Below are 12,398 nucleotides of genomic sequence, written 5' to 3'. Positions count from 1 at the left end.
CGCCATTGTCGGCTGTGGGAGGGTTGTATTGCAGCATAATCATGTAATAAATACTCTTTGCCAAAAGATGGCAGCAGAGTACTTTGAAACACTATCTTAAAGTTTGCTAAGCAACGTTTATTTGATAAAACTTTGATCATAATGTTGATGTACGCACACGTATCCGCAAATGCTTGCAATACTCTTCCACAGGCACTCGCTGTCCAATTTGTTTGGTCTCCAGAAATGCTTTACTGAAGCCTTGTTTACGCAAGTGACGACTGTGGTGTGATCAGAGCGTGAATCGGTTGCCCTTTGTTGTGTTTCTCCGCCACCTGCTGACATCCACGTGTGCTTTGCCACTGCTCTCGCATTTTTGTTTTGAATGGATAAATCAAGCCGTATCTTCCTTTTCATAATGGGTTAAAGTCCAGCTTTGTTGTAGACAACAAACAGAAAATGAGGCGGCACTTGATGAAAGTGCAGTTGAAAGTGCAAAGGCGCTAATATGGATGCATCCTATATCGAATTAGAGGTATAATCATTTTAAGCCTAGTAAATGACATGATATTACTTATTTTGCATTCGTATTAATGTTATTCAAAGACAGATATGTGAAGAAAATTGGTCTGGTTTTGAGTTATGCGGGTATAAGTTGACCCCCCCCAATATGGGGATTGAAAACTGAAAACATATTGACTTGTACACAGAGAAATACGGTAAAAATAGCTACTGGTATTGAATTTCTGAACTCAAAAAAAAAAAAAAAGTATAAAAACAGAATTTCTAATTTAAACATTTATGGCTCATGAAGAAAAAACAGTGTGCCTTGGCCCAAAATGGTTGAAAAACTCTGGGATACATTCATACATACAGTATGTTAATACAATGTCATCGCCAAATTGAAACCGGTGATAGTTCTGTACAATTTATTTCTTTATTTATTGAGGGAGATGAGTTGAGATAATCATTTAAAGAAATGTGCCCCATTTTCACACACAGTTTGCCCGTCACAGCCTACACTTGTGCTCATGAAGACAAGTCAAACGCAATAACATCACCACTGTGTAGTGTAAACGGAAAATAAGCTTAAAAGAAGATTTAGGAGGGCTGTCACTCACACGTCTCCTCTGGGAAATGTGTGTGCGCTCCACTCCCGACTCCTCTGTGACCTTTTCATACACGATTAGGAACTCTAATCAACAGAGTGTCACTCCCTGGAATTTCAGCATATCCTATTTCATGGCGCTGTCAGGTTGCCGGCTGCCTGTCACGATGGTAACTGCGCTGTATGATGTCAAAACCCAACATGTTTTGGAGAAAAGACTCCAAAAGTGTGCAGGGGATGGAGTGACAGTGATGCGATATTTTCACATCCAGACAGGCATGGGAATATGACAGAAAAAGGATTGTGACAGATTCCAAAAAAAAATGTGTCATATGATAATCAGATTAAATAATCCTTGGGGGAAAAATGTAGGAGCGCAGATATAAATGAAATACAGTATAAGTACAGTATGTATGTAAGATATTTTGATATTCAAATATCCCTCAGAAAATTGTATTGCATATAAAGGTCTTTACGTAAAAAGACAACTTTTTCGCTTGTTTGTAAAACAACTACGAGTACAGAAGACAATAAAACGCATTTCCACTTAACTCTTTCGGCGCCGAGCGTTATCGGAAAAGGAAACCTCTCGAGGGCCGGTATACTGTATTTAGAATTTTCACTCGCCTTTCAAGGCCAACAGAATATTGTGTGCTATGTCTTAGTAAATATGGGTGCCGCCATTGAAAGATTGACTTCCATTCTTCAGTTACACTTGCACGTAGGTAACAGCTGTGTTGTAAGTGTGGAAACACTGCCATCAAATGGTCAGTTAACACTACACTGCTCAATTGGCTTGTATTAGATAAGCATAAGTCAAGCTTGTCAGCTCCTCTCCATAAAAAAGTGTATTTGACCACAATTTTATGGTTTATTATCATTATTACTATTTTTCCAAAATGAGAATTGTCGTTTATGTCGTAGTTTTCAACATTGTTTTTTTGAACTCAAGTTTTTAAGTACGTGATATGACAGCACCCAGGCAGAAATGAAGGAATAAATTAGCCCAAACAAGGATTTGCGAGTGTATGCGCACACATTCATCCAGCAAGTAAAGCTGTAGAGCAGATGTGACTTTGTCCTTCCTATGAGCAGGGAAAACTTAGTAATTCCCTTGAAATGGCTCCCACTCCGTCACCATCCCCACTCATTCTTCATCTCTTTCTTCCGTCCGAACATGTTTTGCTGCATGGATGGGCACATGCTCCAAGCAGAGGCCAAGACAGCTGTCTGCCATGCATAATGTGTCCTCCGAGACCAACTCTCTGGCAGGTGGAAACCCACTCCAGCCTTGGGCTTCCCACTACGAATGCGAAGTTGTGAAAACATATGGTACTGAATAGGGATGTGCTGTGCAGAGGTTTTCCTTCAACGTGCCACTCATTCACAGAATGTGATTAAAATGCAGTTGGATATTTGAAAATAAAGAGAAAAAAGTGTTGCTTGGTGTTGGTTTATTGCATATATTATTCAATGAATATTTGAATATTTTTTGGTCATTTGTTGACGTCTAAGAGAGACTCTTTACTTCCTGGATATACTAAATTGTCCTTAAGTGTGATTGGGTGTGTGAACGCTTGTTTGTCTCTGAACTGGCTGGCAACCAGTTCCTAGTGGCCAAAGTCAGCTGGGATGGTGTCCCTTGTGACCCCGTTGACCCTTGTGAGGGTAAGCGGCTCCAGAAAATGCATGGATGGATGGATATTTACTTCCTGGGCTCTGCTAACTTTTTAGCCAAATGTAGAGGAGAGCGACCGACAGAAAGACCCTGAAGTCATTTTTACTTTACTTGCTCCAAGGCTCATCGGAAAACCAAAACATTTGCGCATCTTGCCGTATTACTTGTCAATTTACCGTCTCGGAGTTCAAGTGACCTCCACAGGGGCTTGTAAATGCTGTTAGAGCATTTTTTTTTTAGTTTGTTACTTTTGATAAAAGAACAAATACATAAAGCCAATATTGTTTTTGTCTGGTCCGATTTACAAGGAGGAAACATATCAAGACAAATAGCGCTGTAAACCTACAAGAGAAAATGTTATGGCTACGAATGAAAATTCACAATAGAGTGAAGGCGCAACAACCGAACCAAGATGTTGTGATCTAACACTGTTTAAGGAAAAAACAATACCTGTAAAAATGAGTCAGATTTGGTAGTTTTGTTCAACCGTTGGATTTTGAAAGAAATAATGAATGTCCAAAGAAAGTTATTACAACATTCTTTGAAACAACGTTGAAACAACGATTTTATTCTCGGATTCGCTCCAAACTTTGTAAAAAAACAGTTGTTAAGAAGACACAAACAACTAATTTGTGGAAATTTATGCCAATAGTTAACATTTTCAATTGGCTGACGATAACTGATGCAACATATATATAGATAGACACATGTTAACGCGTGAATGCAGCAAATTGAGATGGAAAAGATGTGATCACGAGCAAGTGACAGTCGCGCCTGCAGAACTCCATGATAGCGGTTTAGAAGTGTGAAAGTTAAAATGACAAGTCTAAAGTCAGAGCAAGTCCATGTAATTGCTCCTAGAGATGCCACTTGGAATCCTTTCAACACTATCACCCAAATTTGGATTTGGTGGAAGACATTTTCACATGAATTAGCACAACATTGTAAGACAGAGCAGGCGTTGCTTCAGTTCATTAAAATAAAACAATATTTGACAAATAGTCATTTTAAGCATTCATTACAACCGTCAAAGTTAGAATACAGTACGTCTCCACCTATTTAACTAGTATGGTACCATGTCGTTTCAAGCTAAGATAACAATTTAGTTTCTTACCTCCAGAATGTGGCGGTGGGCCGCATAACAGAACCACTCCTTGACCTTCTCGGACTGAAACAGAACTTCTTCTGTGGGTTTTGAAGTTTTCCAGGTCTGGAAAAGACAGAAAAAGCAATCCAACATGTAATGGAGGTAACAACCAACATTTTTGTTAGTATCTAATTACTACCGCCGGTTTTGAAAGTGGATTCAAATTGGGCATTTCAGAAATCTGCTTGCATGAATGTGACCAAACACATGTCATAAAAATCAACCAGATAATTGCAAAAACCAAGAGAAATTGAGCGAGAAAAGAAAAATAGAAAATGGATGGATGGATGGTTCCCGCTTCCCAGCCACTATCACACAATATTAAAAAGATATTTCCAGTATGGTTTTCACACACATGCAGACATACACACACACACACACACACACACACACACACACACACACAAAAGCCAACAGTCTCTTCACACATTAAATTCAGACATTCCCTCTGCATAATAATGTCACTGAGGAGTTAAACCTGTCTATATTAATACATATCCTGAATCGTCTTGGCACGAGCTGAGGGTGAAACCCTGACTTAACAAGCCTGACTCATAATAAAGTAGTCATTTCAAAGCACAAGCTCTGTGGCCCAAGATGATCATGGATACGCTTACAGAAATTGCTCTGACACATACCCTAACTCGCAAACTTATGAATCACTGTCTTCTCCTTTCAGGAACTATAAATCAGATTTGGTTAAGAATATATATATATATATATATATATATATATATATATATATATATATATATATATATATATATATATATATATATATATAGAGAGAGAGAGAGAGAGAGAGAGAGAGAGAGAGAGAGAGAGAGAGAGATTATCTGCAGTTTTTTTTTTCATCTACACTAGCAATTCATCAGACTTCCAAAATAGAAAAATGTTGCAACCTAGTCCGAGTCAACCTAGTCCAAGTCAACTTATTTTGAGGACCTATGGATACAGTCTTGATTTGAAACCTTGGCAATAAAGGACTAAAAAAAATGTATCTAACAACAACAGCAACAACAATGACAACACTTTTTTATGCCCATGCTACTGCTAGTAGCCTAAAACATTTAAACATTCACCAATATGCAGTGTTTCTGTCCAATGTTTCTGACTATGAAGCAAAGTTTTTTTTTCCTTCTGAATTGATCTGTATTAATATATACCAACATGCTTTGCTGCATGAGCATCCATTTCCTTTTCTCGACTAGTCTCTTTTTGTGTGCATAGTTTCTCTGCTCTTTCAGTTGAAAATAATGCAATTACAATCTTGAGCCTGCTGTCAGAACGCTTTGTGCTGCTTTCAAATTACTCTTAAATATCCAATATTTTATTTTCTCCCACTTCAACATTGATACTTCACTGAATGTTTTGCTCACTATTTTCCCCTCCCTGACAACAAAAAGACAAGGCAAATCTCAATCAAAGAAAAGCTTAAAACGCTGCACTTTTTTTGTTTTGTCTTGTCCACACAATCAGTTCAAGACCAAACAACTTCACACTTTAGGGGTATATACTGTATCTGTACCTCTGTCTTTCATCTGAAAACCTGATAGAAGGTTAGATAAAAGCCTGCCCAACAAAGTGGTTAAGAACAAGCAACATCCACTCACAAAATAATATTTTTGGAGGGTTTTTGTTTTGGGCTAACATCAAAGGATTATTATTTGTGAAGAGTGTATTCATTCATTCAGACATAATCATCGTGGTGAGCACAGAAGTATAACTTCCTCGCTCATTTACACTCAATCAATTACTTCCCAACAGATCAAAAGTGCAAAGGAAGCATTGTTGTGCAGAGGGGTGCAGTTCAAACAAAATATCCAACACGGCTTGAATGCTGCCTTCAGTTCAAAGGAAAAAAAACAGAGCACAGTTTACCATTTGAATTTAAAGCCTACAAGAACAAATTATGCATGTAAGTGATATCCTAAAACACATTCATCAATACTGACGTATAAAAGGTAGAGAGTGAGTTTTGAAAATTGCATCAAGGAATGTACCTGTAATGAGTTTACTTTCCAATTGGAACGCGGCTAACAATGATTAATGGCTGTGCAACACGCAAAAGTGATGTCCCATCTGAAGCCATTAGCATCAGTTAGCGCAAACCTGCTCTGACATCACAAATGATGTTCCAGATTAGGTTGATGATCACATTTTGGACATAGATGTATCACACAAGTCATCCTACAACCAGCCGAGACCAACAAGAAACTTTGAGGCACAACATTTCACACTGTGTCGTGTAGAGAAGAAAGAAATCATAATTGGAATTTGACTATATAAACAAAAATTAAGATTAGGGCCAGTCCAATGTCTCAGAGTAAATTATCAATAAAGCAAACAAAATAAGAGCAATTACCTAAAAAAGTCTGAAAAGGGAGGCAAAACAACATGAACACAGCCAACCCCACAGGTTATGACAGTTTTATATTGACATATGGTGCATCTCACTATGGTGCGGTCATGCACACCGACCGGTGTAAAACGGGAAAAATGCCATAAAGAGGGGACGAAAAAACTTAAAACAACATAAGCCAGATATATATTTACATATGTGTGTATATATATATATATATATATATATATATATATATATATATATATATATATATATATATATATATATATATATATATATATATATACTGTATATATATTTATCCATATTAGACTGTTGAAGCAAGTGTCTATGCCAGATAACAAATAATATGACATGCATCTGACGAGAATGACAGGCCTTCTACTTAATATTCCTCAAGCGAGGAAAAGTCAATAAGCGTCTGTCTGTATTTTCCAATTATCAGACAAGCAAAAATGGTGACATTAACAACAAGTGAATGATGATCTGCTCAGATTAGATTCTGAGGTTTGCTCGTTTGTAGACATGGCCACAAATATGTATTCCTGCGGCCATGTTGGGAACCCAACAGCACCAGCGAGGAGACGGTACTGACACTGTTGATTTTGTTGGTTGCTTTTCACAATGAGAGCATGACACTTCCATCAATTGTTTGGCTATGACCTTAGCAGCCTCCAGCTGTAGTCAGAGGCGTGGTGTACATGTAAGGGCTACTGTCATCCGTCTTTTTTATGACTCTTGCTTAAGTTTAATTAACTCCACTGCATGATTGAAAACAGAACAACGAAGCGGGTAATATAAAGGGCAACTGCTGAGGCACGACCAGGTCATGTCATTATTTATAGGGATTTAAGACATATACGGTATATATATATATATTTAATCATATGTTCACAAAAATTATACAAGACTCCAAAAAGAACTTTTTCTTTGAAGAGCAGTTTTGTAAATCAACATTTTCATTTGACGAGCAAATGTCTAATCTTGTGGGGCAGGTATTTACTGGGTATTCTCAAGGACCTAAAGCAAGGATTTTTCTAAAGAATAAAAATATGACAATATAATGCGAGAGTTGGATCAGGGCTCCTATTATTGAATATTTATTCTTTGACTAACCCATTGAATTGTATTGAATAATGAAGTACAGGCCACTTACCGTAATCCCCCAAATATAAGACACACATTTTTTGTCAGATTTTTTATATCGGCCGTATTCTTACTTACGAAAATTACCGTCATGGCAGGAACTCCAGGGCGGATGTCATTTGGCTGAATTGACCTATTGCAGCTAACAGCAGCTGGTGTTAGCTGAGTTTGGTACGGCATGATTGTCAATAAAAGAAACGAGCAGACTGAACCAACGCCCGAGTATAATATTGTTCACATGCGGTAATATTACTAAAAGATCATGTAATGATGATGTCTACAGCTGATTCAATCAAGAGCGGCATGGTTTGGACCCTGTGTGCACCGGTTAGAGAACACAGAAAGGTAATCCATTTTGCTTATTTATTAATTGTCCTCATTTGCTGAGTCAAAGAATATTAAACTGCTTCGATCGCTGCATTCCCATAATGTGGGAAATGTGAAACACACTTAAACCGCAAAAATATATAACTTATGGCTATGAACAAATGAAAATAGGAAGATGTTAGGAGGATGAGATTTATTCTGTTTTGCTAAAGTTTTTACCTTGCTGCCACAGTGTTGCTGCATCTTTTACATGGTAACAGAAAATACCAAAACTTGACCCCCAAATTAAGGGTGCGTCTTATACACAGGTGCATCTTATATTTGGGGAATTACGGTACTTAGGTCCTTGTGGTAAGCATCTGTTTATATTAGAAAGAAAATAATTACACGAGTGCTTGCCTCTGTAAAAAAAAAAAAAAAAAAGGAATATAAAGTGAGCACTGTATGCCATTTCTTTCTTCTAGACACCTTGACCTTTTTGCTTCGAAATTACCTTTCCCTCTAATTTGTCTTTGGTTTGACAGAAGACATACTTACTTCTCTAATAAACCGCGAGGTCGTTAATGCTGTTAGGGAAAAAATGGAGGCAATCATTTCCAGCTATAAATCGCCATGTGCTATTTGAGTTATCCTAGCTCATAAAAGGTGACACAGTCTTTTCTGATTTGGTTGGCTTCTGTCATTTGTATTTAATTTTTCCCCTCTGATTCAAAGCTTTACATCTAAATGAGAAGTTTTCTCAAGATGCCACTAAAAACAACGGTCTACTTTTTTTTCTAAATCACATAGATCACGTTTCATCCATTTTTCTTCGAGTAAAATGTTTAAGATATTCGTGCTCCTGTGTTAATATTCCAGATTAATTTACATTTATTTTATATTTTTTGAACAAGGACTGAGATTTTTTTTCCAACACTTTGATGCACTTTGATTTGCGTTTCAGAAAACCTGGAAACCATGTAAATTAAAAAAAAATAACATTTGTCAAAAATTGATTTATATTTATATTTGTTAATGTTGAAAAGGATACAATTTTAGGTATAACTATACATTTTTTCATAGATAATGATCTTATTTATAGTCACCACAGTGAGCTGAGCTGAGCCTGGGGGAGCTTTGGAAAAAATAATTATTCCCTACTACTGCAGATATCATGCTTTTTTTTTTTTTTTTTTTTTAAGTCATTCAGTTCTTGATAATAATCATTGTGGAAACAAATGTGGTGGTTACAGTATCGTATGTGTTCTCGTTAGGATGCCCGAATCATTGTAAAATGTTATTTATAATAAGAATTGAATGTATTTAAAAAAAATGGTGTGGTTTTGGATGGTATATTAAAATCATCATGAAGTTAAGCCAAGCTACTTAGAGCTTGAATTTTTGAAGGACATGCTGTGCCTTCTAAAATAGTCCTTTTTGTTGATGGTGTGAGGCATCCCCTTTAATTAGACTTCAGAGCGCTCTTAATCTTGTTGCCGGTGACTAATTGCTCTGAAAGGCCGTAATGGTGTTAAGTCACAGGATATTTTCACAGCACAATACAGGAAAATGTTGAATTTACAGATGTTTGCATAACTACTTGCTGTTAGAATCAACTTTAACCCACCATAAGGAAGAAATGATCCTCACTCCACTGTGTGTGATACTGCTCTGGCGATTGTGTAAAAGTTGTATAAAACTTATTTTTCAGCAGAAAAAAAACAACAACAACAACAATGTGAGTCCGCACGCAGCACAATGCCTGCAAGGTTATTCTTTGAACCTGGCCACTTTCCAAATGCTTTGCCCTCTTCTTCTCTGTGTCACAAACTTTTGATGGATGATGCTTCTCGCAAAGGGTTGCGGCTGTCCACCTCCCGAGGCTCGGATAACTGATGGGCGCACCCACTCAATACTTGCCGCCCTTGATTAGTATGTCAATTGATCGTAGTGGCTGAATATGTAAAGCGGAACAAGAGTAACTCTGAAAAATGGAAAGTTTTCGGATTCATAATGGAAAATACAGTATGTTCTTGGATTGGCAGATGGAGATAAGAGTGATACCAGTATGAGAATCCAACTCGTGAGTAGTAATCATTACTAGAGATTGACCAACATACTTATTTCAGGGGCGATAGCGAGTATTATGGGTAGTCAATGAGGCTGATGACCAATATTTAAAGCAGATATTCATTTCAAGGAATATTTTCTGCAGTAAAAAGAACGATTTTTGAATACAAACCCCGGCACTTGATTTAAAGGCCAAAAGGGCACGTGTTTCTTAAATAACAACTTTTTAAACTTGCAAAATGTCTTATTTTTAAAGATACATATTTTTAAAATAGGAAATAATGCAGAGCGCCCAGGCTCAACAATATGTCTCAAAAAGTTACTTGAAAAAAAGAATAAAGTACTGTACCATAAAGTTCCTTGATTTATAAATTAAATATAATAAAATGTAAAACTAATATAAAAATAAATCTTTTGCTCACCATTGCACCATTGTTTAAAGTGCACAAATTTGAAAAATAATTTGGAGAAATAGACATTTTTGCCACGAATGCATGCACATTTGTATACAAACACTTTTCTCTCACTATCCCCAAAAAGGTGTAGCTTAAATTATCTTAACTTAAATTCATTGATTTTTTTTTTTTTTTAAGGGAAAATATGGGCAATGATGTCCCAAATTCACATCTAGCTGGGAATTCGCCTGCATGCTGCATGTGAAGACTGGCCTTTGCTGTGACTGCCATATAAGGCTACTGATTGGCTCTGGCTCTTGCAAAGCTAACCAATCAGATGCTGCTATAGGCGGGACAGTGCTCGAGCAAGGCTCAAGTATAGACACGTAGAAGTACATGAGCGGAGGCACGGTTTATAAGTCATAAGATGAATTAAAAAAGACGATGGCGATATGCACCAATATGGCGAATATTTTATTATTTTTTTAAATGCTCAGAAATGGGAAGTAACATTTGGGACTCACATGCAAACGTTAGACTGGCCTCTCGGCTGACGATGGTCCCAAAAGCGTTGGAGGCCAGGCACTGATATGTTCCAGCATCTTGCTCTTTGTTCAGATGACTGATTCTGAGGTTGCCTCCGGATAAACTATAGTGAGATCCAGATTTGGGACTGATTTCTGTGCCATTAAGTTTCCATCTGAAAAAAAAACAAAAATCACATTGGCATGAACAGGTGTCCTTAGCAAAACAGTTTGTGTGAACCATAACAATGAGGGTAGGGAAGTTTTAGTCCCAACAGCCATGAAAGAGAGAGTCCATTTATGTAACTATTTTCAGCAGTAAAATGTTATTTTGTTTATACCCAATTTTATGGCTACTTTTTTCAATGCACAAATAATACATTTACTGAAAATGACCTCACACATGGTGAAGTTTCAGGTAACACCCAATCACAGCTCAGCTTGTGAATGTCACATGGCAAACAGTTGAGTCGTGATTGGTCGTTACTTTGAGCACATCATTTTCAATTGACTTTTTTAAAAGCATATTTTCGGACATGAAAAATCATTTTGTTATCAAATTACTTTGAGATAAAATACTAACTTTTTACTGCTGAAAAGTTTTTACTGAAAAAAACATTTCAAAGAAAAAAATGACAACTCCCCAAACAATGAATATTTCATTAACATAGTGGAAAAGATAAAAATGTGCACAAGTACAAGTCAAAATATTTTTCTGTTCACATATGCATATGTAAGTTTCTTGCACACTCTGGTAAATGAGATCCCGGATCAATTTAAAGCAGTTAAGAAATCATTTATTCGGGTCCTGGAAGTGCATCGCAAAATATTATGACTATGTCAAGTAGCGCTAACGCCGTTATTTAATAAGTCAATTTCCGGTGATTTATGCAGGCAAGCAGGCAACAACAGCAGCTCCACTTTAAGGCACATGCTTTATGCAATCATGTAACAGACCGTGTACACAGTGGCATAAATACAACACCATCTGGTGTATGAGGCTTTAAAGGCTAGGCGGCCTGTTCACTTTGTTGAGTCTCATGCCTTTATTTGTATCAATCAACAAAGAAGATAACTATAATTCTTGTTCTAAGGTGCTCTTTGAATATGTAATACCAAAAATATGTATCATCGTCAGAATTTCTCGAAGAGAAATAAAACGGATGAAACCAAATATAAAATGAAACCTATAAACAGTTGGTGGCGTCAATTTGACCCAACTTCCTGCGTTTTGCACAAAACTACCCCCCCCCCCCCTTCCCCCCGAAAAAAAAAAGAAAGTCTTGGTTTGTATAAGACAACCTCAATGCATGGGTCCATTTTATATAAAACTTGCAAGAAGGTTGGGTAAAATAGGTCTAATATGTGAATATAATATCCAGCAAATGACCCCATTTTTGGGGGGTTGTTTTATGCAGAACAACCCATAAAATTAAGTAAAATTGACATAAATATTGGGTAGGTCCCTTTGTAACAAAATACTTATTTTCAACCCAACTATTTTAGAGAAAATCTAAATAAAGGTCTAATAAATGCGAAACATCAACTGTAACCTATTTGCCCCAGTGGACATTTGCGTCCACTGCAGTGGACATTTGTTTTTGGTCTAGATTTTGTGACTCCATTAAGCTACTTTACTAAGTCCTACTGTCCTCAGTAGAAGACATGGTGGCCTTTCTG

General features: G+C 36.9%; 1 protein-coding gene across 4 annotated transcripts in view; it reads right to left on the bottom strand.

Annotated features, from left to right (window-relative positions):
• The window catches only part of LOC148418746 (contactin-4-like), a 97,850-nt gene that overhangs the window by 68,334 nt on the left and 17,118 nt on the right, over positions 1-12,398 (bottom strand). For 3 of the 4 annotated variants that reach the window (XM_088423558.1, XM_088423557.1, XM_088423560.1), the window contains 2 exons: positions 10,719-10,894; positions 3,880-3,975 (listed from right to left, as the gene is read on the bottom strand). In XM_088423558.1, the coding sequence (XP_088279684.1) occupies positions 3,880-3,975; positions 10,719-10,894 (272 nt within the window). The remainder of the gene's footprint in view (positions 1-3,879; positions 3,976-10,718; positions 10,895-12,398) is intronic. The other variant, XM_088423561.1, reaches the window with a different exon arrangement.

The sequence above is a fragment of the Hippichthys cyanospilos genome, chromosome 9 (genome assembly GCF_059441005.1).
Source record: "Hippichthys cyanospilos isolate Australia breed blue-spotted pipefish chromosome 9, RoL_Hcya_1.0, whole genome shotgun sequence".
Classification (NCBI taxonomy): domain Eukaryota; kingdom Metazoa; phylum Chordata; class Actinopteri; order Syngnathiformes; family Syngnathidae; genus Hippichthys; species Hippichthys cyanospilos.
The sequence above is the reverse complement of the archived record's forward strand: the minus strand, read 5'-3'. Positions and strand labels throughout refer to the sequence as shown.